The sequence below is a fragment of the Pelodiscus sinensis genome, chromosome 19, assembly GCF_049634645.1.
Source record: "Pelodiscus sinensis isolate JC-2024 chromosome 19, ASM4963464v1, whole genome shotgun sequence".
Classification (NCBI taxonomy): domain Eukaryota; kingdom Metazoa; phylum Chordata; order Testudines; family Trionychidae; genus Pelodiscus; species Pelodiscus sinensis.
This window is the reverse complement of record NC_134729.1, coordinates 22,506,231-22,533,309: the sequence shown is the minus strand read 5'-3', so window position 1 is coordinate 22,533,309 and position 27,079 is coordinate 22,506,231. Positions and strand designations below refer to the sequence as shown.

The following is a 27,079-nucleotide window of genomic DNA, read 5'->3' as shown; positions in this document are numbered from 1 at the left end:
TGTTAACTAGTGGAGTCCCTTAGCTTTTAAAGCTTAAGCTAAGCTTGGTCATCACATCTGCACTCAACTCCTACTAAGGCTTATGCAAATAGTACATGTCACTGATGACATACAGGCTTGGAAGGATTCCATTGGAAGTAAACATCATGCTGCACATGCACCAAAAATATTTTCCTTGATATTTATAGAGAAATGTTGCTTGAGAACTTTAGTTTGATTAAGGATGTTTACTGTGTATTTTGATATGTTGACAGTGTTAACCATTAAAGCTTTAACTTTTTGAATTTCAATGTGTCATTAAATAATTGAACATTAAGCATTTTTTTCAACAATTTAAAACCTACAATTTTGCACAACTGTAGATTTAATCAAAGTTTAGATAAACATATCTATTAAAATAAATCATTCTACCAACCCTAATTAGATAATCAGGGTCTTGAACTGTATGTTGAACACTTCAGTCTCTTCTCTTCATCCATGCTATGTCTGTTATAAGAAGGTTGATTTCTTACCACATGATCCATGTCTGCAGTGTGCAAAATTAGCAGTTTGAGTACGGATGCACTGTGGGTAGATATCCCACTGTGCCTGGGCCCCTTTGCATACTGAATTGTGCTTTCAGTGCATGCTGGGACCACAACTGCTGTAGATAGGTCTGGGTCCCTGTCAGCATCCCATAATGTGCTTGTCTACTCCCTTGCTTGAGATCAATGAGAGTCTTTTTACACCCTCTCTGGCCCTGGTTACCTGCACAGTTGCCATAGCAGCACACAAATAGAGTCCCTCATGGAGCATCAAAGTATTGAGGTTTATCTGGGTTTACCTAATGGGGAATAGGTAGAGAGCACATGCATGCCACTCTCAGGAGGCCAGGGCCATACTGTTCAAGTAAGCCTTTGAGTGAACTGGAAGTGTCGCCAGCGTTTAAGCCTGGAAAGAGAACACTAATTCTGATGCTATCAGGCAAGCACAGACTGGTAGGGCTGCATCATGCGACAAGCAGCAGTGAATGCAAAATTTCCAAGGGTGCAAGGCCACTTTCACAGAACTTTGTGAATTAAACCACAGTGGCACATTGACTGGATACAGAGGGAGTGCCTGGGGGGCTCAGTCAATGGGCATGTCAGTAAGTAATACCAATAGGAAAAAACTCAGACAAACCAGTAAAATGTGGTAACCCTGTGTGACAGCAATGGTAAGTGTCTTTCAGGCCACACATAGAACCCTGATGGGCTGCATGTTCCCACTACTGCTAAGGAAGACAAACCAGAAACAGGACAAGATGCGGATAGCATAAATTCAAATATAATTGTACACATCACCATTTATGCCCCAAGAGCCATGCTATACAGGGTTATAAACAGAGGACTTGCTCATGGGCATTGCAGTAAGCTTACATTCTCAAGATCACATTGCTAACTTTGCTTAGAGAGCACAAGTTAGATACCTTTCATACAAAATATCAATTTCAATAATGCTTTATTAAAGACAGATTAATATGCAATATTTTTATCTAAAAACTAAAACTAAAATTTTCAAGCTTCCATCTGTTCTGCTTCAGACCAAAGTGCTCTCTTCTTTACAAGAAATAGGGAATACTTTCAAGTATCTTGTACAAAGATACACAAGTTTTAAAAAAATCCTAAAAATTCTACATACATACAGAGGTGTTAGTAAGTATTGGGCATCAAACTGCGTTAGATGGACCAACTGTAATAGCCTTCTGCACAGGGACCATCTCCACTGCACCATCTGATTCTGCAGCAATTTCAGGAATTAAAGGTGTAGAATCTGTGAAGTAGAAAAATGTTTTTCACATTCACTATTAATGCAGTACAGCCGCAGGGCATCCCTCCTCATTAGAAAGTGTAGCTAGCATTAGAGGCTCAGTCTTCAGTGTTGTTTACTCAAAATGCATGCTATTGGTACAAGCCCATGTGGACAACTTTTTCAGGGGCTGATTTTGGATTGACGTAACTGTCTAAAGGACTGACATTGACCCAAAATAAATTGTTTACACAAAATGGTTATCCAATGATTGTTTTTAAAATCACTTTGTTAAATCAGTGCAAGTTTGTGCATAGACAAGTCCTTAGATGGAAACGAACAGAAAGAGCCCTCTCTCAGCATAAGAGGTCAGAGCCTTTAAGTTGCTCTGCACTTTTGTGATTCCAGAGAATCTTGATGCACACAGTTTTAGCTTAAGCTAATGTTTAAAAATATTGCCTATTAAGCATCAGAAAAAAGGAAAGGACGGTAGGTACCATAGCAGTTCCAGTTGGCAGAAAAAAAAGTAGAGATGGCTCAAAAGGTGGGGGCATTTTATATCCTTCCTGACCATAGAACATAGGCTCAAGGAATATTGTGCACCCCTCATCTCTGTGCCAGGCAACTTTTACAAGGGGGCTCTGCAGAGACAGTCTCACAAAGATGAGCTACGCTGCAGAACTGGTATGGGGAACTGATAGCTCTGACAATGGTATAAGGGACAGTTGTAGTATTGTTTTGCATTAGTGACCACCAGTGAAATACTTAATGAGACCAGGCATTTACATTTCTCAGCAAACATAACAAAAGTAGCCTCAGAGAAAACTTAACACAAATGGGCCTGCAGCACCTTAGCTACTAACAAAGAGTGGACAGTATTCATGATCTTTTGCGGGTACAACCCCCTTCTTCAGATGACTGGAGCAAGGGGTCCAGAGGTACCTGTGGAGTAGTGTGTGGTGAGGGATTCGTTATTAGGTATTTTGAGTCGTTGATTTTATGTTGGCTGCTAAACCACATTACTTCTCCCAAAGGAGAGAACAATTAGCTTGGCAGCCAAAAGCAACTCAAGCAATTTGTGTAAGTGCGGAGTGTATTTCCAGACATTTCTTGTCATCTCCACCCCCAACCCTGACTCGATTTTGTGTGTGCATGCAGAGGTGACCTTTTTCTGCAGGCATGAGGAATCTGGTTATATTCCAATGTCTAAGCAGGGCAGGAAAGAGAAGGGTCCAGCATACTACTGACTGGAATGGAAGATTGGCAGTATTGTTGTAGCCATGTTGCTTGCAGGATATTAGAGACACAAGGTAGGTGAGGGCATTTTTTATTAGACCAACTTGATAAAAAAGAAACATTCAAGCTACACAGAACTCTTCTTCAGACAACAGTTGTGTAGCTTGAAAGCTCCCCTCTTTCATCAACAGAAGTTGGTGCAACAGAACACATCCTCCCCCACCTCGTCTCTGAAACGGAGGAGTAGTTAGAGAAGGGAGGTTGCATAATGCACAAGTAGGGTCTGTGGGACTGAGACCCATTAAGTTAGTGTGGGAGAAGCACCACAGAAGAACGGGCATTCTGAGCCAACGTTAGACAACTTGGCATCTAGGAGCAAAGAGAAAACATGGCCTGGGGAGGGTGATAAAAGCCCTAACACAGATGAGGCATCAGTTTTATGTAGAATGAACCAGCCGTGGGAAATGTTGGCAGGAAGAACTACAGCAATGTTGGCGCTCTGTCCTGTTCCCATCATGCTGAATGTACAGAGCGTTTCGCTGTATACCTCCTGGGAGCAGATCTGCCAAGAGCCATTTGGCAGAGGTCATCTCTCACCTTTCCCTGGTTTTATGTCCACGATTATGCAATCTTCTTCCTCCTCCTCTTCAGTGTCAGCCTGGAAACCATCCATTTCCACAGCTTCAGCCTTTAAACAAATCAAAAAGGTAGCAGCAACTAAGTTTGTCTGTGACTGTTTAAAATGCAAAATGATCAGAACGAGCTCCAGTAGATTAGGCAGCACAAAGGAAATCAAAAGCCTTACTGTAAGAGATGCTTGCTGTAGAATGTGCTTTCAGGATATCTTGAACAAAGTTAGGGATTTCTCACACAGACTGGGCCCTTGTCAAAAGTTAACATCTATATTACAATGTCAGATTTCCTGCTGTATCAAAAAACTGCTTGCTAAAACACATGGGCTATTCCTAATTGCTTTTTGTGTAAGGTACAAACTGATGTTTCGGCTCAGTGTGAACAATGATCTCCAGCTTTGTTCTAAAAGGGAAGGTTTTTTTTTTAATATTTTAAAAAAGTTTCTTCTTGCCCTCAACAGGGAATCACACATGGAAAATTATTTTTCCCAACCAAAATTTCCCCTCCAGGATTATTTATTCAGCATTTATCAGTAGTGACTGCTGCTTTTGAGCCAAAAGAACACAAGAGTGAAATTAAGATGGTGTCCTTACTCTACACTGAGCTGTATTTTTTCTGGAATTAGAAAAACCTAGAGATACCCAGTCATTTCCTCTCCCCTCTGTCTCCCAATAGCTGTTTTAAGATAAGGAACATTTTAGTTTTAACATGTTTGATAATATCCTTCATGCTTAAATTTTAAGTAAGATTCACTTAATTAAGATTCAAGTTTTTCATACATGCACTGGTTCTCAATAATCAGTGACTTTTGCTCTTCAAAAGAAAGAGCACCTGTATTTAGAAGACAGATCCAGAAAGCATGACAGCAGATGGATAACTAGAAGAGGGAAAAGAAAACAGATGTGGCTGCATGGACCCAAACAATCCAATTTTGATTTTTCCCCACAAGCACCCACCCTTTTTGATGGGAAACAATAAGATAGAAGCTGTGACAAGTGGACTTGAAAGCACTAACACAAAAAAATCTGAAAGCTCCCGACAGTTTGTTTCAAATTGCAATCTTCTCCCCCAGCATGATGTTCTGTTTTAGGAAGCTGCCTTTAGCAGCATCCAGAGCGTTAGAGTGTCCGTAACAGACCAGCACAGCTACCTCTCTGAAACCTGTAATAATGCTACTTATCAGAACCCTCAGTCTCATCCTTCTTCTTGCAGGAGAATCATGGCCCATAGCTAACAGCTTGAATGAATAGCAAGCAGAGGTTTTAGGTTCTGCCTTACTCAGCATGTAGGCCAGTCAAGAGCCAGATGGAACACTGGAGGCAGGAACGCCTCAGTGCAAGCCTCTAAAACAATGTTGCTCAGAGCAGCTTCACATGCAGGAGGAAGAAAAAGGCCCAATGTACTAAGAGGAAGATGGAAATTAGTAGTAGAGGAAGGAACCTTCACTTACAGCTTCTCTCTCCAACCTTGCAGTCTACAGAGCAAAGTTCTACCTTTGCTCATTAGTAGGCAAGCCCCTGACAGCTTTGAGTTGGAAAACAACTTTAACCCCCTCTTCATTGTCCCCGACTCAGAATAGACATCTTCCCAGCTGCCAAAATGGACACCTTGTTCTAGCTTTTCACAGGACTTCTATAGAAGTTATTTCAAAATATGTCTATTTAAGTATGCAGTGTTGATGTAGTCCTGTTGGCCCCAGGATATGAGAGGAACAAGGCGGGTGAAGCAATGTTATTTATTAGACAACTTCTGTTGGAGAGAGAAGTTTAAGCAGACAGAGCTCTTCAAGTCCAGGAAAACTTACTCAGCATCAGCTAAATACAAGCTGGAATAGACTGTTTAGCATGAGTAGTTAACATATTAATGGTCCACTTCACTTTGAAATATTACTCTAATTATAGGTGGAAAGGAGGGATAGTTGTTAGTGGGTTATAGATTAAGGGTGTTAAATTTAGATCAATCAGCTAATCGAATAGTCGATGTAATTTTCATTGACTAGTCAATTAGTCGATAAGGGCACCTCTGCCTCTGAAATGTAATTAGAGTCCTGCCAGCTCTTGCTACATTTCAAAGGCGGAAACGCCGCCGGGTACACAGCCAGCGGGGGACTCAGAGCAGGCAGCAAGGAGGGAGGAAGCAACTGGTTGACTAGTCACTTACATCCCTATTATGGATTGTTATAAGAAGCCATAAATCCAGTATCTTTTCACTCCATGATTTTAGCATCTAATGCAGTTAAGTGTCAAGGTTTGTCTGTTGAAGGTTTTGTGCAGGTTTCCTCTGAGGACTGGGAGGTCAGATACAGTGATTGCTCGATGAAAAATGTTCACCCATAGCGATATGGTATTTGTCATATTCCTGTGAGTTTATTCAAGAGTATAGTGATTGTCTAGTTTCACCCACAGTGTTGCTATTTTGGCATTTACTATATTACTATTACCTGTTAGGATAAGCATGTCTAGGACCTACGAATCTTCCAAATAAAATCTAAGAGCAATGCAATAGCTGAAATTCTTACTAAAAACTGAGAAGTAAGGGAGAGCAGAAGGGGGAAAAAAAAGTGGCCTAAAATATTATAAAATGCTCAGTTTTGCCTCATGCTATACGCTAAAGCTTACTAGGACATCTTGCCAGTTACCTTGGTGTATTTTGCTAATCTATACTGCTATGAGGCTTTGCAAGCACAATTAAGGATTTAGTCCAGGGGTGGGCAAAAGGGCCTCCACGGTCCTAATCCGACCGGATCCGGCCCACGGAGGCCCTGCTGCTCCCCCGCCCCCAAACCAATCAGGGCATGGTGGCAGGGGAGCTGCATGAAGCTTCCTTCGCCCTGCCCCAGCCCTGCGAGTAGCCTGCAGCACTTCAGAGTGCCACATGCTCCTCGCAGGGCGGAAGGAGGCTTCCTGCACTCCCCCGCCCCCAGGCCCTAATTGGCCTGAGGGTGGGGGAGCGTGCCAAGCCTCTTCCAGGGCATTGGTGCCTAGTGGGAAGGAGGGCGGGGGGAACAAAGGGGCTCCCCTCATCCTCAGGCCAATCATGGTCTGGGGGTGGGGTAGCCCCGCCCCTTCCTGGTTAGGCCCTGCCTGGCCTAAATTTTTGAAGTGGCCCCCAGGCAAAAATTATTGCCCACCCCTGATTTAGTCCATAGGTACTTGCAGTTTTATATGTATTGAACAAGCAACAGAGCAAGAGGTGAGAGTAGCGAGTCAAGGCTAGACAACAAGGAATACATCTGGCAGCGATAGAATGCATTGTTTCACATCTCTCTCAGATGAGCACTGCAGTATGAGCAAAGTTAGCTAGGGGTGTTCAAAAAGCATTCATAATTTGGAGGGAAAATGGAGGGAGGGACAGAAAGAAAAAGTTGCCAATATTTTAATCAGACTATTTTCACTTGAAAACTAGAACTACAAAGACTCCTCCTGCCTATTCAAATTAATGCATCTCTTCTCTCACCCCTTCCTCCAATATATCAGAAGGGATTCATTGCAGTGAAATCCACGTCAATATTCCCGACTGCAAAACCAACATTTTGCCATCTATATGGAGATCCATGCTTGCCTAATTAGATCACCAATATTCTGTGTTAATAGCTCTTATCCCTTCTGAGTACATAAAGTTAGAATGTTCTTAAAGGAACTCACCTGTTCTGCATCCCTAGGTTTTTTCATGAACTTGGTGATAGACATGCTTCCTGTTGACTTCCTCTTTGCTGAAACTGGGGTGGTTTGTATCACTGTCACCCCTGGTACAGTGCTATTGTCCTCCTTGGCTGCAGAAGGGACAGGTGTGATGTAGTTCCACTGACAAGGAACAGGCAGGTGCTCTTGATCAAAGCTTTTCAGCACCTCTGAGTGGACATACCAACACATCCTATATTCAGGTCTCTTCTCATACACAGAGTTCTCTGAAATAATTCGCTTTAGTCTGGCTTTGGAAGGAATAGCACTGTCCTCATTGACTGGAGTCTGTGGACGGGAAGTATTGGGACTCGTATGATTAGCATCACTAATATCTGAGACTAGGGCCGTTTCACTGAACAGTCCTTGGCGGCAACACTCCTGGAATTCATGGATGATCACTTTACTTCCATTTACATTTCCATGGAGCAGTGGAAGTAGTTGTCCCAGAACTGGAGAGAAAAAGAGATCTGCATGTAGGTTTTTGAAAGCAAGCCATTATATGCCTAGAACTCAGTATACATCACTGATTCACTGATATTAACTAAGCAGTTGTTACTGAAAAATCCACACCTAGGAGTTGTGGTCACTCAAAGTACAAGGCAAGAACACTTTGCTTACTGGAATTTTGGCATGCAAGCAGAGCAACAACCCAGGATGGTGTTACACTCACCATTTTACAGAAAGGAAAAAATATTGTTGAATTCAAATCAATGTGTAGTGGAAACAGAACCCAAGAATCCAACCCCATCCCCTGCTCTCACCCTTCACTCTGTTTTCATGGTGTTAGCATCCTGTTAACTAGTTATACCTGTTCAGCATTAATCAATTGAGAGACAATGAACCAAATCCCCATTCCCTGCAGTAGTATATAGGGATTCAAGAGAACACAAATTGTCTCATTCCCTAATCTTTGTCACAGCAAAAAGATTCCAGCATTTAAAGCAAGCAACAGATTTTAGATGGAACATAGTTAGAACTACCCATAATGGAAAAGTTTCCACCAAGTTCACCTGCAAATATTTCTGACTTCACACCAGTCAGTAAGACTCAGAATAAACTGGATACATGAGTATCATCAGATTGAAACCAATTTAGAGAAAGTACAACTGTTTGACCCTTCCCAGTCTTACTTTGCTGGTCTTTTGTCCTTTTTTTGCTAGTTTTCTGCATCTGCTCTTCCTCTGCAACAGAGGAGTCCAGAATACAAACTGCAAACTGCTGAAGCACTTTTAGGTCTGCATCTGTACTGCTGTTGCTTTCTTCTGTTTCCCAGATGCAGCCAATCTTCACAGCCTGAAGGACATGGAACCTCTTCCCCTTGGCTATCAGTTCATCCCATTCCTTTGCTTTCAGCTTCTGACGAACTTTCTGATTCTCAGGATCATGCTCCTAAAAGTCAAGAAAAGCCTCCAACTTATTAATTCTAGAAAAGTTGAAATTCTCACTTTTGCTTCACAATGTTCTCAGAGCTATGAAAAATTAAGAACTACAGGAGATCAGAAATATGAGGAAATACTTTGGAAAGGAAAGCCATCAGAAAGTATGGACACCATACAGTATTGTCACAGCCTTACAATAAAAGTGTCAGAAAAATCCTTATTGTCAATCTCTGGTGTTCACATGGTGAGTCACTAAATATCTATCAGTTTGTCATCCATAAGTCTCATAGGCAGGAAATATCCCCATTTATAGATGAAGAACTGAAGCACAGAGGGAAGTGACAATCAAAGTTACACAGTAGGCCAGTGGCAAAGCTAGACTAGAACACTGGTTTCCTGAGTCCCATATCCAGAAAGAAACACTCTCTCAACATAAAGTTTCCAAAACTTCTAAAAAAAGTGTTGTGATATAGGTGGCTGAGTTTTATAGACACTAGAAGGGAAGCCCTAACGTAGTCTTCCATCTCTCAAGAAATGCAGCTCACTCTTGATGAATACCTCTTTATAAGCGGTTTAGAAGTGACTCTTCCCCAAGTGTAGGGTCAACCTGTTCTGGAAGCTTTTCCAGGATGTTGCACTTACAGCAGGCTAACTGGCCATCATCAGCTGCTTATTTCCTGTCTTTCAGATGAAATATTCCTAGAGAACGGTTTTCTGTTTCAGTTGCCCATATTAACAGTTTGTCATCCTTTGCATCTGGTGGAATTTCTAGCACAGCCTCATCCTGAGCATAAGCTTACAATCAGCACTGATTTTTACTGCAGTCTTACATGTATTTCAAATGTTTCTCTAATCACCATTCGCTATTCAAGTGTGCTATTATAGGAGATGGGAGAAATCATGATAGGATATTAGTAGCTACTTCTCCTAGCTTAATCTTCTTCTATTCCACTCCTCACAGAAGAGCTTTCTTGGATTTTCATATAGCCACACAGCATATTAAACTCAGATACAACCCTGTCTATAACAGGTTGTATGTGAATAAAACTATCTCTGTCAAATGTTCTTCTCCCCTGCTTAATCAAAATGCTGCAGTACATACTCATCTGGAAGTACAAAGACACTGATATGCTAACTGACTGCAGAGTGCGCTAGTATTAAAGGCTGAAGCATACATTTTATTTGTTAAATAGATAAGCAGATCAGTCCTATCATGAGCATGCTCTCTCTCCTCTATCAAGTTTGAGTCAACATCAGCTTCCTCTGGAAAAGTACACAACATATTACACAGTACATTTGGGAAATGAAGAAACTGAGGTCCACAATCACTCAATTCACTTACTTCTGTCACTCCCTCATCCTCAGATAGATACCCATGGGGTACAAAAAAGCCATCATCATCATCTTCATCTTCTCCTCCCTCCTCCTCATCATCCTGAAAATAAAGTTAACTTTATTGGAAACTGCACTTCAGAAGAGTTTCTAAAAGCAGCAAGAAACCAGACAAAAACACTCTTACAGAAGAGTGTTGTCTGGCTTGAGACTAATGACAAATCCTTCTGTCCGCTAAGACAGCTATGGTTCTTTTGAATAATATCCACAACTTTAAGGCTGGCTGGCACTGGAAATTCTCACCCCTTCGCTGTGAGAGAGAGACTCTCCTGGTTCTTCCTCTTCCCACTCTTCATCACTATCTATCTCATAGTCCAACAGTTTCTGTAATGGAAACGTTCACATGTCAGCACTCAGTCAGTGAACACAGAGAACAATTCAATAGTTAAAGCAACAATTTAAACAGCAGCAAAGAGGAATAAATGATAATTGGTCTGTCAAATGTAAGAGAAGAATTAATGGGTATTGGATACAAGGTCTGCTTTCAGAATTGAAAGAAAGCAGTCAGTAAGGCATAGCTAATACCATACTGATTGTGAAATGCTTACACTGTCCTTTGACCAAGGATTCCTGGGACGGATGACAGCGGTTTTCTTATTCCACGTGCCCCAATATGCAGGTCGGTGATTCTCCGAAAACTGTAGGAGTTTCATCCTGCCAAATTTCTTCCTTTCAGGAACACTGTCCATTTTGCAGCTATCCACTATCACCACATCACTGTTGAAACAAACACATCTATCATCTTCTACTGCTGCTCAGACAGAGCCTATGGACATCACTCAAAAGCCAAGGAAACCTAGGGGTCAGCAGTCTAGAGCATTTGAATTAACTACACTTCACCATCATCTGCTTGCAAGAACAAAGTCTCTACCCAGGCCAGATCCCACCCTAAATATCACATCCAGGTTGGTGTAGTTAGCCACTCTATTTCAACTATCAGACAGATTTAACAAAAAGTATGCTATTTAGGCTGTGTCTACACTACTAACATTACAATGGTGCGGCTGTGCTGCTGCAGCAGCCATGTGATGCACTGCATAAACATTCTTTATTGCTGGGAGACCACTTCCAAAGAGGTGTGGTAAGCTTCATTCTCCATACTACCGCTTTTTATAATTAGAGCTGTCTTTCCGGGTTTGGTTGTTTTTTTTCCTTCACATCCCAAATGACAAAAGTTTTGACCAGAGTGCCAGTGTAGACAAAACCTTAGATCATGGATGGGGAACCTTTTTTGGGGTCAGGGACTGCTGACCCACACAAAAAATCAGTCAGGCTAGTAGATTTTGTGTGCTCCAGCCCCATGGTGAGAACAGCAAGGGGTGTGTGTGTGTGTGTGTGTGTGTGTGTGTGTGTGTGTGTGTGTGTGTGTGCTGGACTGCCAGCGTGGGCTCCCGAATGCTGAGGTAGAGCCCCAAGCCTCAGGGGCCAGATTCAGGCAAGCCTTAGGTTCTCCACCCCTGCCTTCTGCACTGGACACTGTTAAAATGCCATACTTCCTGCAGAGAAGAATCTGTGAGCTTGCATGTGGAATCAAATCTGCTTCACAATACATTGCATCTTGTAACAATAAAACTCACAGGACTCTCTGAACAGGAAAATCCCACTTTTTTGGTGATCACTGCCATTGGTGCAAGCCATAACACCTGGTTAGACAGCTTGTATGTAAGTGAACAGCAACCACTAAGTCCCACACTAACCTGTTGACTACGTCGGCACTGTGGTAACAGACAACTGTAGGTCCAGATTTACGCTGCTTACGGCACTTCAGTTCTTCCAAAAAAGAAACATCACTAGTCTGTCCTTGTAGGAGCTGATCTAACTGATCTGAGAGGTCCTGATCAAAGGCAACACGACAGAGCGGGGCCAGGACCATGTTTTCTTTAATTTCAAAGGGAGCAAATTTCCCACAGGAGCCAGCAAGAGTCTGAAATTAAAAGTGCATTTAGAAAAACAATTGCACCAGCCCTTTTGAGTTAAATCTAAACTCCTGATATTTCAAGGGGTGCTAGGAATAATTCCTATTAGAGTTCAGCAGATCCCCTCGAAGGAAATTAAAGTCTTGTAATCATGCCTGTAGCAGCTATTAATCAAGAGTCAAGGATTTCCATTGTAACTGGCAAGATGTATGATCTTTGCTATAAGAGATTACAATTCTGTCCCTCACAGCAGCCACCACAAAGTTTTCAGTAGTCTAACCAGACACACTGTTCGCCATCACTTAACTAAACTAGCATGTGGGTTCCGAAGATAAGACAATGAAGCAGAGCAATAAAGAAAATTACTAACTACCACCCACCTTGGGGGTTTGTGGAGTCTTTGGTTTCTGAAAGAACCTGGTGATTTCTGCCTTCTGTGCATTAATGCGCTGGAATTAGAGATTTGAAATACAGGTTATCAACTTGTTAAATGAACATGAATATGGCAGAGTCTTTAAGAGGGGTTACTCTTTAGCTCTCTAAAGTTCATGATGTGGTATGTTTGGTATTTTTGCTCAGCTTCTGTAATATAACAGCAATCAATAACAAATGAATATGCTATTACTATGTTATCCATTTATAAGGTCAACATGGAACACAATACAAGTAGGTAGACTCAAGAGGCTTAGTGTTCTGATAAAAATGATGAATTAGAAGCAGGAAAAAGCAGAGCTGGAGCAACCTCTTAGTGCCTTGAATGTCAGAATTTGAGTGGGAAGAATGGTGCTTTGGTGGAAGCTTACACTGTTACACTGTTCAGAGGATGGGTTATGACAGCTTTTGATGGAAGATCTGTCAAAAAGCCCATCACAGTATCCTCCCTGAGTAAGTACTTGAGTTGCTCCCTGATGACTTTTGGAAGGATTTCCATATTGCCACTGTTCTCCATTCCTAGCCCAGAGTCCTAAAGGTGAGAATTATTTTCATACTGATGCAGATGGCCTTCTCATTCTTTTTTTGTGAATGAGTAGGCCAACATACATGATTGGTGGGCAGTCTCAGAAGAGGCAAGTTCAGCAAGGATTTAAGGACAGGGTAGCAGTTTGACTGACCAGAACAGATAAAGCTTTTATGTTTTTTTCCAGGAGAGGAAGATGGAAATGAACAAGTCTGAACAAAGGCCACTAGCATGCATGGGAGGAATTGACAGAGGTACCAACGCATCACTGGTGGAGTAGTGTAGATTGAATATGTTGCACCTCGAATTAAAAAAGTTTAATGTGATGCATCTGAGAAGGGAGAGCGAGTGGAGAGATTCAAAGACGGGAATATTAAAAGCCATGCTCTGGATGATCTAGCAAAGGGTAATGTTGGTATCAGTCCAATCAAGAACACTAACAATCGCCAACTTCCATAGAAGAACCTAGATAGAAAGTGTCAGAGGGACAGCCCTACTCCAAAAGCAAGCAAGAATTTTTTTACCTTCTCCTCTTCTTTTAACCGTTTCTCCTCCTCCTTCTTCCTTTTCTCTTCAAGTTTTGCTCTTTAAAATATAAAGTTGATTCAAGAAATTACTACACAAGTCATTAAGGTGACAGTATTTATCATTTGTATTTTGGTAGAAACTAGGACCCCAGTGACTGTACCAATGGAACAAAAGGGCACTCCATTAATTTGATCCAAACAGCAAGAACGTGAAACAAAAAAGGCTATTCATGTCTTCTGCATGGAAACGTGTTATGTTCAACCATGTCTACATTACTAGTTATCTATTTTCAACTCCCTCTAATACCCAGAAGAGGGATTTGTGGTTGTAACCTAAAAACACTTAAAAAAAACCCCTTAGGGGGCTGTGCACCTTGCTCGCTATGCTCACCAATTCCCCTCTCTCTGGGGGTAGATGTCTGGGTCAGAGGGGAGAGAGCAGGAGCAGGCAGGGTGCATGGCCAGGGGGAGGATGCAGGAGCAGACTCAGCGTGTGGGGCTTGGCAGAAGGGTTGAGGAGACTGGCAGGTGGGATGGGGTGGGGCTCGGATGGCAGAGGGGTGGCCTGGGGACAGGCGGGAGGAGGGGGATGGGCTCAGATGCTGAAGGGGTCCCAGCCCCAGTAGCTCCTCCCCAGCAGCACAGCTCCCCAGGGCATGAAGCAGAAGCCAGAGCTGGAGCAGCCCATGCCTGGAAGGGATGGTGCTGAAGCTGGCAACAGCAACCAGCTGAGGATGGAGGCGGGCAACAGAATGAGGACGCAGATGACATCACTCTGTCGTCCCACAGGAAACTTTTTTACACACACACACACACACACACACACACACACACACACACACACACAGAGACAGAGACAAGGAGGCGGCACCACACACACACACGGAGGCGGCACCACAGTACCTGGAGAAGTTTCCCTGCCATGATATGAAGAAAAAAAATCTCAGGTCAAGCACAAAACCTTTCAGTCATTTCAAAATAGCTCAGTTTATCCTCGGCATTCAAGCTGAAAATGAAAGACTAAGGCCTTGTCTAACTAGTTAAAACTGGTACTAAAACTATTTAGAAACCGTTAAATCAATCCAACCCCTAAATGTGAACCCAGTTATACTGGTATAAAGGTGCTTTTATTGGCATAGCTTATTTCTATAAGCTACAGATACAAATCACTTACTCTAAAGCTTCTTGTCTCTCCTTTCGTTTTTCCTCCTTCACTCGTAACTTCTCAGCTTTTTCCTTTTCATCTTTTTCCTTTTTCTCTCTCCTTTCTTTCTCTTTTAGTTCTCGCTCTTCCTCTTTCTTCTTCTTTGCCTCTTCCTTAGCCCGCTCTTTTGCAGCTTTTGCCTCTTCTTTCAGCCTCCCTTTTTCCTCCTTTTCTGCTTGCAATTTCTGCAGCTTATCTGCACGTTCTTGATCCTAGTTGTCAAACCAGTTCAATAAGGGTCCTTATCATGCATGTTACGCAGCCACATATCAAAAGAATAAGTAATGAGAGGTTGTAGCACAACTGTTTGCACTGTTGGGCTACTGGTATAAGTCCTTGCACTGACTGGTTAGCCTATTGCCTCGTTTTGTTTCAGGTTACCAGGAAGGAGGAAGAGACAGAGGATTTACAGACTCATCAGCAGCTTGGGCTTGCTAAGCCATTTTGGGAAGCTGCTCCTCAAACCCCTGTTGATGAATGGATTTGGCTCTCCCTCTCCTCCTCCTCCTCAATGAGCAGTGTACTGCATTTCAGTCATGTTCTGGATAATGAAGGAAGTTTGTGTTCTGTTTCACTGTATGTGTTAATAACAGTCTGACAATACAGGCAGTCCCCGAGTTACGCGGATCCGACTTACGCGGATCCGACTTACATCCGATCTGAAGTTATGAACGGGGCTTTTCTTGCCCCGGAGGACGGGAGCGGCGGGACGCCCAGATGCGCCACGGTCCCGCCGCCCGCGTCCTCCGGGGCGAGAAAAGCTGCTCCGCATCTCCCTGGCCTGCTGGGGCGGGGGAAGGGGTCATCCCCCCCAGCAGACCAGGGAGACGCGGAGCAAAGCCGCGGAGGATGCGGGCGGGACCGCGGCGCGTCTCGGCGGTCCCGCCACCCGCGTCTCCCTGGTCTGCTGGGGGGAGGGGCGGGTGCGCAGCTAGTGTGCCCCTCCCCCCAGCAGACCAGGCTTTTCTCGCCGACGACGCCTGGGGTAGAGCAGCTGGGGCGCTGCTGGGTTGGTCCCGCAGCGCCGCTCCTTGGCGCTACTGGACCAACCCGGCAGCACCCCAGCTGCTCTGCCCCAGGCGTCCTAAGTCAGCCGCTGCTGAAACTGATCAGCAGCTGATTCCAGGAAGCCCAGGGCAGAGCAACTCTGCCTCGGGCTTCCTGTAGTCAGCCGCTGGTCAGTTTCAGCAGCAGCTGAATCTGGACGCCAGTTCCGACTTACATACAAATTCAACTTAAGAACAAACCTACAGTCCCTATCTTGTACGTAACCCGGGGACTGCCTGTACATATCTTTTTACAGAAGAGTATACAGAAGAATAGATTTAATTATGGTAATTTTTAAAGAGATTTGGGGAAATACATATCCTTTTATGTACTGCATTTTCATGCTCTTAATTTCATTTACGGCTACCTACTGTTAAAGATTCTAAATATGAAAATCCAATTAACGTCGCTTTACATCCAGCTGTAGTTTCTGAAGGAGACACACTGTACTTCCTAAAAGCATGATGAACTCCAGAATTCGCACTACGCAGATATTTTATTTTCTACATAATTCTAAAGCAGGGGGGAATTTTACTGGTGTACCAATTCATCTCAAGTAATTTGACATCCTGAGTTGCTACGATAATTTAATTGGTATTATGGGAGGAGTAGAGAAGGCAAACAAGTGACGTTAGTACTAACATAATATCCTGAGGCAATCCTGTGCTATTTTTCTCAGTTGCACCATCTACTGAAATATTCTGAGTTTAGTACAGTGATAGATCATGTTAGCCTCCCCACCCCGTTTTGAGGGGGCCACATACTACATGCCTGGAAGCTAACGAAATCTATAAGGGGCATTTGGATGCTTGAGTACTGTCAGTTTCTAGCTCTGTCTATTAAGCTCACATTTCAGGCCTCCAGCAGATGCCTGCCTTTGCCAAGCAAAGCTTGCGCTGCACTAAAAGTCTAATGAATTGATGTCTATGACAGCAATCTTATAAAGAATGTGTTACTAAGGTCTGAGTGCTTCTGGCAGCAAATGAAGATTTATTGGCCGATGTGGCTTGGTAAATTGCCTAAATAACCACCAACACACACTAATATGCATATAATAGCAGTAATGGTGCACTGAGGAGGCTTCTACTCAAATGTCTGAAAGTAGTTGTGTGTGTATATATGAAATTCCTAAACTACAATATTAATGGAGCTAATATTAAAACATGTCAGTAATTAAATCTTCTAACCAAGATACTGAGAACATGGTATGTGTTTATAAATGGATGCTTGTGGCAAAATGCCAGTCTAGGTGTTTCATGACACAAAGTAAACCACAGCTGCAGATTATATATCAAGTTCTATTTAGTCAAAGGCTTTATATTAGCAATATATTAGAGGAAAGAATGATCAAGAAGCAACACAGGGACATTACATGATAGCACTGAATCACAAGGAAGTAGCTGACCACTGGCTTTCTAGTGGATAGAGGATGCAGCTTACAAAGGCTGCTTAGAACAGCACCTAGCAACTCATTCAGCAAGTCACACAGGCAAGCAGGCCGCTGCCAGATTTCTCAATTTCTAGACACTAGATTAGTAGCTGTCAAGAAAAGAGGAAGAAAGTTGAAGGACGCAGTCAGAGCAAAGATTCTTCAGGATTTCCAACCCTGTTTGGCAGAATGCATGGCAAGAGTGTATCTAGAAAGTCAATTAAAGCTTAAGAAAATAAAGAACCTCTCTCAGCAGTTCTGAAGTTGGGGAGAAACATACTCCCCAACTGGTACTATTCCACATTCCTCAGAAGAACTGGAGAAGCAGGAAGAGAAGTGTTAACTTAGACCAAAAGGAAACGCAAAAGGCTTTGCTTACTATTCAATGCAAAAGCACAGCAGGTAAACTTTCTATGTCAGTGAAAATGCCTTACTCTTTGCAATCTCAGTTTCTCCTTCTTCACAGAACTTGAGAGGCATTTCTGGTACACCTGAAATTAAAAAGGTACAGATGCTTATAGATTCATACTGCCCACATCATTCTCTCAGTATTTCAATTGCTAGAGCACTTTCTCCAGAAGAGCTCTAAAAAACTTGATGTAATTTTAGACATCCAACAGCAAATGGGCTAGGTTAAATATTCCTACCGATTAAGAAGCTGGTTTCAGGTCTCTATTTCTGGCCAACCTGATTAATTTATTAAGCATGTATTTATAAGAATGTACTGCACACTACATCTTATACTATGCCACATACTTAGCACATTTTTCTCTAATGTACCATCACCATGGTATATTTAGAAACCAAAATGTTTATTTTTGTACATCAGAAGTCATCCACAAAGCCACTAAAATAAAATGAGGGAGCCAAGGCTGTAGCAAAGTTAGATTTTACCCACTGCAAGATAGTTTGCTGCATTACTGATTTCTGCCATGATATTGCAGCCTCATTACCCAAATAAAAGGAATGCCACTAATGAGACAAGAAGCTGTCAGAGAGTAAAAAGCCCCCACCCTTGCTGCCCCCTTCCATCAACCACTACATTTATACATGTCCAAAACATGCACAGATGTCAGCTGTGGAATACCAAACAATTCAATTCACATAATGATTACATGATTAAATGTGTCTGTAGTATTTTATGTAGTTTAGTTAGCTTTGCTAAATCCCTCTATTCTCTCCTTTTCTAGGCCTCTTAAGTACAGATCAGGTGGTCCCACAACGTTTTACTGATCTGAGGAGATCACTCAATACCTAGTTTCCTAGTCCTGAAGATGTTTGCTTATGCAATATAACCAAGCAATAATCATGCACTCAGTCTTGCATGAGAAAGGATGCAGCCCTTGTCCCAAGGTCTTTTAGGCCAATAAACAAAATTTTAATTATGGCTTTATCTGTAGAAAGGAGCCAACACCCCATCACAAACGACAGATACTGTATAGTATGTGCTGTTTTTCCCATTTTTGGCAAAAATTCCATTACATTCAAATTCCAATGATAAGACATTCTACTTTAGTTTGAGGTGTGTGGAATGCAGGTTAACCCCTTCCAAAAATCCTTTATTTCATTACCCTGGCATAGTTTTGTGGCAGGATTTTCAAGTGGAACTTTAGTGATAAACAATGGTTTACTACCATGGTTATGTCCACACTGCCCAGTCTTGCGCAAGAACATATGCAAATGAGGCACAGCGATGAATATCGCATGCCTCATTTGCATACTTAATGAGCCACCATTTTTGTGCAAGGGGCTTTTGCGCAAGAAGGAGCAGTCTACACTGCTCCTTCTTGTGCAAAAACCCCCTCTTGCACAAGAGCTGTTCTGCCTGAAAATAAGCTTAAACAACAAAATAAACTTAAACAACAACAAATAGTCTGGTAGCACTTTAAAGACTAACAAAACATGTAGAAGGTATCATGGGCACAGCCCACTACTTCAGATGACCAGAGTGTAGAAAGAAGTGAGCTGTGCCCATGATACCATCTACATGTTTTGTTAGTCTTTAAAGTGCTACCAGACTATTTGTTGTTTTTTAAGTTTACATTTTTATTAGTTAGTATCAATTTCACTGTACACAAAATAGTTTCATTTATAATTAAAATTTACAGGTAGGCAAAGAAATATTGCTTGAGAACCAAAAGGTATCACTTATTTTTCACCAAGGTCCCAATTTCTTAGTCAAGGTATAGTCAAGCTTCAGATTCCAGAAAAAAATAGAAGTAAATAAAGAGATTTCAGGGTCCCTTCAAAAGCATCTGGCAATCCAGATTTGGCTTGTAGTCCACCAATTGACTACCTCTGAAATGTAAGTATATTTGCATTGTATATTTTGACATATAATGTTGCCAATTTGTGTTTTAGGGTTATAAAGTTTTGATTTTAAAGTTCAAAAAGTTTGTCATTAAACAGTTAGATCCTCCCATAATTTCCTACAACTGAAAATGTAAATTGATTAAAGTGCTTGAAAATTAATCAATATTATCCAACAAAATTATAAAATTAATTCTGCTAAGTCTACTTGTAACTTAACTTAGTAACTGTTCTATTCTTGCTAAACACACAAGTCACTTATGTAACAAAAATTAGAAATAGAGATGTAATCTCACAAAGGCCAAATTGCAGCCAATGCATAGGCGTACGCTGCTTAAAAATTCAGTGCTTTTTTCAGTCTAGTTAGGATTTCCCTAGTAATTGAGCCTCCACTACTTCCCTTAGGAAGCTATTCCACAATCTAATTAATCAGCAAGCTTCTGGTATGATGCTATGAGCCCTTTAATTATATTCTATTACTCCTTTGCTTCCTCCTAAATAATTCTCTCCATTTTCAGTGTTTATACCTTTCAGCTGCGCAAATGTGTGGTTCTCCGCCCCCGCTCCCTCAATCACTTGGCTAAGATAAACATTTTTCTCTCAAACTTTCTTCACAGAGTAACATCCAAACCCTAGCCCTGAACCTCTTTACTAGAAAAGAATTACAAAATTAAAAAGTTAACTAGAAGTAAACAAGTATCCAGCCCAGTCTACTGGACTTTTGCACTGAACAAGGTTGCAGTGCCCAAAGCATATAGTTACACGGTCTTCTCAACAATATTAAGCATCAGGTCTTTGTGTTTCATGCAAGAAAAACTCCCACTCTACATCTCACATGATAGATTCCACAAGAGTCTATTCACATCTCAACTGTGTTCAAGTGATTTGATTAATGGTTTCAGCACTATTCTCACAGATTGCTTCCCTCTCAGCTCAGTGCCAAAAACCATGGTGCTGTAAAAGGTTCTAACAATCACTGGAACAGAAGCCTTAAGTTGAAATTTAGTAAACGCATAAAATTAACACAAATGAAGCTATCCTGAAGTTTAACTAGATGTGTATTTTAGGAATGCAAAAATCCCATTTGTTTAGTTAGTCGGTTAAACATTAAGTTTAACCAGTTAACTAATTAAATGGAAGTGGGTGGGCAAGAACAACCTCCTCACCATGGATAAGGGCTGCTCCAGCCCAGCTGCTCTGTGCCCCATGTAGGGCTGCTGCTTCCAGGAGCGGCTGCCACTCCCAGCCTGCACGGGTAGGGAGCAGACAGCCTCACGCAGGCGCCCAGCAGGGCTGGAGCAGCCCTCCACCTGCAGGCCAAGTATGGTTAACCATTACCTGGTAAGCATCACCCATTAAGCGTAATGCTTACTGATTAACCAGTTACCCATTAACATCCCTAGTGTTTTTATTATTGTATTCCACTCTTGATTCTGTTGATCAGCACTAGAGATGTAAAAATGCATTTAAAAATGTAACAGTGTAATTGCTAAAAACCATAGCAGTCACACACACTTTATAATAAACTTTATACTGCAGAGACCACAGCAAAGCCATCCCAGGCATGAGCTGCCAGCCCCAGTCCTGCGGAGGTGGCTTCCTCAGGAACAGGGTAGGCATGGGCTACTATCAGCCCAGCTCCTGGGGAGGAGGCTTTACTGTGGGCTCTGCCAAGAAACCAGCATGTAACCAGTAAGAGTGAGGCTTACCCGTTAACCTTTTACATTCCTAGCTAGCACCATGTGCCTCAAATAGTTTTGTACTAATGCTTTAGGGGGAAAAAAAAAAAATCAAGCAATTAATAACTTCACATCATCAGATGGCATATACTTAAACAAGATGGCTGACGGCAGAAGATTTGCACACCAGCTTTAACAGATGGAGAAAAATAGTCTGAGTTGCCCTTTTCCCACATACATAGCGCAGGGGTTTGCAGTTATATTGTTCAGTTTGAGCATTTTCTATCCTTCAAACAATTTTACATAAATATTCTAAAAGCAGTATTTTGCACCCATGAGCAGCTTCTTCCATAACCTAAAATTCAATCCTGTATATGTAGGAGTACTTGCACTTCTGACCACTTCAAAAAGGTAAAGATTTTAAAATCTCCCAAAAAGACAATTCTCTTTGGACACTGCTATTTATTCACATATTATACCCAGTCCAAGGGTATAATGTTACATGTTAGTCTTGTAACTTTAAAAAACAAGTAGTCCTGTGGCACCTTAGACTAAAAAATATTTATAGTATCAGGAGCTTGGGTTTTGCTATGAAAGCTCATGATACTATTTATCTATCTTATATATTTATTTTAATCTTTAAGGTGCCACAGGACTACTCATCATATTATACCCAGGTGTAAAGTCAGAGGGTGTGTTTCATGACCAAGTCGTAAAATACCTGTGATAACATTAAAATATATAGCTTAAGATGCACGGATATATCAACTTACAATACTTTTCAGAATTTCTTTTTGTGACTTTTAACCTGAAATGGCAGAACAAAGTGATTAAAAAAATCCTAGGATAGTATGATCTCCCACCACAAAAACTAACCATTAGGGATGTGAATGTGTAGTCATTAACCAAGCAGTCTGGGCTCACTGGTTAATCCTAATGGTTACACACCGGTTCTTCCCTCACTGCCTCTGTATTAGAGATGGCGGGGAAGGAGAGCGCAGGTGCTCTGTGAAAGTTGGTGTGTGTGGGGAGCCGGCTCTTAAGTCAGCTCCCCGCATACACCAGCTCCCACAGAGCCACCTGTCCCTCCCACAGAGCATGGTGGGGTGGGGGAAGAAGAGCAGGCAGGAGCTGGTGATCATGGGGAGCCAGCTTTTAAGCTGGCTCCCCATGAGCACCAGCTCCTGCCTGTTCCCCCTCCCTCATGTAAACATGTAACCACTATAAAATTCAGCAGTTACACATTTAAAAAAATAAATGCATTTTTACATCCCTACTAGCTAGAGAAATGAAACAAATATTTTTAAAAAACCAACCTTCTGGACAGGTATTGAAGCAGCTAATGGACTAATATCACTCCTGTTCCCTGGGGCAGGCTGTGTCTCAGGTGAGCTGATAGAAGAGGGGGAGCTTAATGAGGAATTAGTAAGTATAGAGTCTCCTTCAGGAGAAGATTCCATTGTCTCATTTTCTGAGTTCATACTTTCTTCCAAAGACACAGCCTGGGGAGACCTTGCAATCATAATATCCTCCAGAACTACTACAGGCATTTTCCCCTCAAATATAACACTCTTGAGTTCACTCTGATTGGCCCTCTTATTCTCCATATTATTACACTGCATATTTGATAATTCAGAACAGGGTTTGGTTGTATCTATTGAATCTTCATCCTTATCTGCAGTAGCTTCATAGGGCGGACAGGTATCCATTGGAACATCCACTTGGGCATTCTGAATGGGCTTAAATGGACTTGTATCTTCTTTCGTACCATTAGTTGTCTCTATAGATGAAAATGCTTCTGGATTTAATTTACTGTGGTCTAGGCCATCAGTGTCGTTAGAGTCCTGTGTCAAGTCAAATATGAGTACAGTTTCTCTCACGTTATTTTTTATGTTTTTCTGTAAAAAGTTATCTAACGGACCCTTTCCATTAACAAGTTTGGAAGTGAACTGCATTTCAGAATCCAACTGACAATCATTCTCCATATTGTCCAAAGACGCATGTGATGTATCAAGAGTGGAATCTTTATTTTGACCAAGAACATCTTGCGAGCTCTTTGCTTTCTTAACTTCCATGCCTGCGTCACACTTCTCCTTTGGTACAAGATTCAAACGCTTGAAAGGTAACCGTGCTGAAATAGTAAGATTTTGTTACTTTAGTAAAGTCATATAAATCAGCAGAGGGAAAACTACAAATAGAGGGAGTCGATGGGTTTTTAAAAGTACAAGCAATCCTTCAACTCATAACAGGTTACGTTACTACATATACCGAACACAATTGGCTGGTTTAGCAAGTCTATGCAACACTCGATGTATAATATTTTAGAAAACACGTTGTGTCAGGAACTTCCTGAAAGTTACCTTGTACGAGTTTCCTCATGGGAATAACTGGTTTGTCTCTGCACTCCATGGCTGTAAGCAGAAAAACGCCAACATTGATGTTTAGCTCACATTTCTTCCCCATTCAGGAAACATTAAACTGACATCACACCACTGCCACCCGCCGCATCACTAGCGATCAGACCATCCCTCTCAAAAATGGAGAAGGGCAACCAGACCAGGAGGAGGAGGGTGAATGATTGAGGCGCACAGGTTTTACCAGCACCAGGCCTGCTGTGCAGGGAAATTCAGCTCCCTCCCCCGATGGGGGGAACCGCCAGAAGGAGGGTGCCGGGGGCCTGTGACAAAGGCGCAAAGGGGGAGACTAGGCGTGACCAGGGCCATCGCCCCTCAGAGGGCAGCCCCCCCCCCGCCATTTGCATTCACCACCCCCTGGTGTCCCCACGACCCATGGGGGGGGGTTACAAACCCCCTCGGGTCGCGCCCCCTCATGCACCCCGGGGCGCTCTGCAGGGGGGGCCTCGCCCCAGGCCCCCGAGACAGGAGCAGAGCCCCGGGCCCCTGCCGGGCCGAGGTCCCCCCGCCCGCGGAGTTGGTACCGTCCCCGGGGGAAGCCGGGTTCCACCTCCCTGGGGCGCTGTGAGGAGCAGCCCCCCGGCGGCGGGGACGGAAACCCCGGGGGCGTCGCCTGCCCCCTCAGCCCCGCGCCCCTCCCCCTTCCTCGCTCGCAGCCCTGGGCCCGGTCCGTACCTGCCATGTCCCGGCCCCGGAGCGCAGCCCTGACTCCTCCCCCCGCCGGCCGCGCGGACCGGGGCGCGCCAGCTTCTCCCGCTCGTATTTGGCGGGAGCCTCGGCGGCTCCACGCTTCGCCACGCTGATAGGCCCAGAGAGCCCCACGTGACCGCGGCCCCGCCAACCCTCGCGAGAACTCCTCCCCCCCCTCTCCTGCCGGCTCCAGGAAGGGGGCGGGGGGGAGGGTGAGACTGGACTGCCTCCTATTGGCTGAGGGAGATTGCATGTCATTGGGGCAAACAGCTGCCACCATGCTAGGTCAGGGCAACGATTGGCTGGAGGAGCAGCCAGGCTGGGCTAGGTCTGTGGGTTGCACAGGTGAGGGTCTGGTGCTGTACAGGTAGGGGTGGAAGATGCTCTCTTCTGCTCCCTGGTGCTATGGGCCCTGCGCCCCCTGAGTGTGACCCCCCCAGGGCAATGACTCTGAGGATGCAAAAACAATGAGGAGTCCTGTGACATCTTCAAGACTAACAAATTTATTAGGGCATAAAACGACCTAAGTAAAAAGCACTTTGTCAGATGCATTGGGGCTATTTCTACCCGCAAAAGTTTATGCCCAAATAATTCTGTTCATTTTGAAGGTGTCACAGGACTCCTTGTTGTTTTTGCAGATACAGACTAACAGGCTCCTGCTCTGAGACTTGTCTGTGTGTGCAATCTTCCCTGCTGCTGCTTCCCTTGATTATGCTAGGGGACTTTTTCCTGCAGTGTTCAACTATCCCCACAGTGACAGAGTACATGTCACCTTGGGACTGGATGCAGAGGTAACATTTCTTGACACCTTAAATGACTGATTCTTGGAGCAGCTGGTTTTGGAATCCACAAAAGGAGATGGAATTCTTGATTTAGTCCTAAATGAAGGGAAGGATCTGGCCTATGAGGTGAATATAGCTTGAACTTTTGGAAATAGTGATCACAATATAATTAAAATTAATATTCTTGTGAGGGGAAAAAAACCTGCAGCAGCCCAATATTATGGCATTTAATTTTAGAAAGGGAAACTGAATAAAAATGATGTTAGTTAATCATAAATTAAAAGGTACAGTGCCAAAAGTAAAATCTCTGCAAGCTGCATGGAAACTTTTCAAAGACACCATAATAGAGGCTCAACTTAAATGTATATACCACATTTTAAAAATGTAGTAAGAGAATAAAAAAAAGTTTCACCATGGATTAACAATCAAGTAATAGAAGCAGTGAGAGATTAAAAAAAAGCATTGTTTAAAAAGTGGAAATTAAATCCTAGTGAGGAAAATAGAAAGGAGCATAAACTTTGTCAAAGGAAGTGTAACAATATAATTAGGAAGGCCAAAAACAATTTGACAAATAGCTAGCCAAAAAAACTAAAAAAGTAATAGCATTTTTCGTTTTAAATACATCAGAAGCAGTAAGCCTGCTAAACAACCTGTGGGTCCACTGGATGATTGAGATGCTAAAGGAGCGCTCAGGGACAATAAGGTCATTGCAGAGAAACTAAATGAATTCTTTGCATCAATCTTCATGGCTGACAATGTGAAGCAGATTCCCAAATTTGAGCCATTCTTTTTAGGTGACAAATCTGAGGTACTGCCCCAGATTGAGGTGTCATTAGAGGAGGTTTTAGAACAAATAGATAAACTAAACAGATGGCATTCACCCACAGCAGATGGTATTCATCCAAGAGTTCTAAAAAGAACTCAAATGTGAAATTGTGAAATTAATAACTCTGATTTGTAACCTATCCTTTAAATAATCTTCTGTACCAAATGACTGGAGTGGAACGTTACTGGATAACACTCCTTGCCAGTATAGTATCACCGGGCCAGTGGAGATCACAAGGGGATCTGGTTTTCTACTGGCACAAACCCCCAAAATCTTGCAGCACCAACCCCAAGTTCCTGGGCAGTTATGTAGAGGAGCTCTGCACTGTGAGTGAGTACACATGTACACAAATTATGTAGTATGGTGAACGCAGACTGGACTGTCTGGTGTGTGTAATTGTAGGTGTGTGAATATGAAATTACCTGGAATGAATTTTGCTGGTGTGTTTGGTCTTGTTTACATCAAGCTAATTATTTAATTCTAAGTGTTACTAAATAGTCATATACTCCTTTATCCAGAAGTTTATCTTCTGTTTATTGCTCATAGGAAAGAAGAATTGATTTTTCAGGTCAGTTTTGCCAATGCAGGCTTCTCTGTCCTATAGGCCTCATATTATTGAAAAGGCCACAAAGAACAGAAGTCAAACACGAACAATCAAGGCATCTGCTCACACTTTAATGAGCATTTGCTTAAGAAATCATACGTGGAGTTTAGCCAAAGTTCTAGCATAACGCAGATGCAGCCAGAATCACCGAGAAAAGTGAATACAAGACAACATAAAGAACTCAGAAAACCTTAGAGGTTATTTGGCACTCCTTCGAGTTTAGGAAGGCTTTTCGGGAGCAAAGCAGGTGACTTAAATTGTCAGATAAGCACAGCTTGTGATCCAAATGCAGACGATCCTTTAGTATCGAGTAAGCAGCAATGTATGCTGGGAAATGGGATTTCTGAACCAGTACAGGGAGAATCCTGAAAACTGCAATGAGAGAGTCAAGTAGGAAGAATGCTTCTTGAAGGCACCACCAGTAACTCCCAGTTGAGGTTCCATTTAGATTTAGATTTGCGGCGGTAATATCTGGCTCTGGCACTAAAAGAGCTTTTGTCTCAGTGTCTGAATAGCTACAGTCATGGGTAGAAACAGACCTTTTAGGACATTCACTCTGAAAAATTATTAGTTTAAAAAAATAAATATTGGAAAATTGGCTAT

The 27,079-nt window shown here is 42.7% G+C and overlaps 1 protein-coding gene across 1 annotated transcript; it reads right to left on the bottom strand.

Moving 5' to 3' along the window:
• Positions 1-1,287: 1,287 nt before the first annotated feature.
• On the bottom strand, positions 1,288-24,402 carry CHAF1A (chromatin assembly factor 1 subunit A). The gene is made up of 15 exons (XM_075903036.1): positions 24,250-24,402; positions 23,521-23,571; positions 22,477-23,291; positions 17,606-17,662; positions 14,666-14,907; positions 13,489-13,549; positions 12,387-12,455; positions 11,788-12,014; positions 10,639-10,807; positions 10,334-10,414; positions 10,041-10,133; positions 8,450-8,708; positions 7,281-7,768; positions 3,601-3,691; positions 1,288-1,791 (listed from the first exon to the last, which is right to left on the bottom strand). Exons 1-15 carry the CDS (start codon positions 24,254-24,256, stop codon positions 1,688-1,690), a joined length of 2,814 nt encoding a protein of 937 aa, XP_075759151.1. The 5' UTR covers positions 24,257-24,402; the 3' UTR covers positions 1,288-1,687.
• Between the last annotated feature and the right edge of the window lie 2,677 nt (positions 24,403-27,079).

What these genes read in the sequence shown, in the direction of transcription:
- CHAF1A (XM_075903036.1), bottom strand. An exon ending in AGAAACTGAGATTGCAAAGA is followed by an intron (nt 14,908 to 17,605) that starts GTAAGGCATTTT and finishes TTTGACAACTAG; the next exon opens with GATCAAGAACGTGCAGATAA. An exon ending in GGTTAAAAGAAGAGGAGAAG is followed by an intron (nt 12,456 to 13,488) that starts GTAAAAAAATTC and finishes CTCTAATTCCAG; the next exon opens with CGCATTAATGCACAGAAGGC.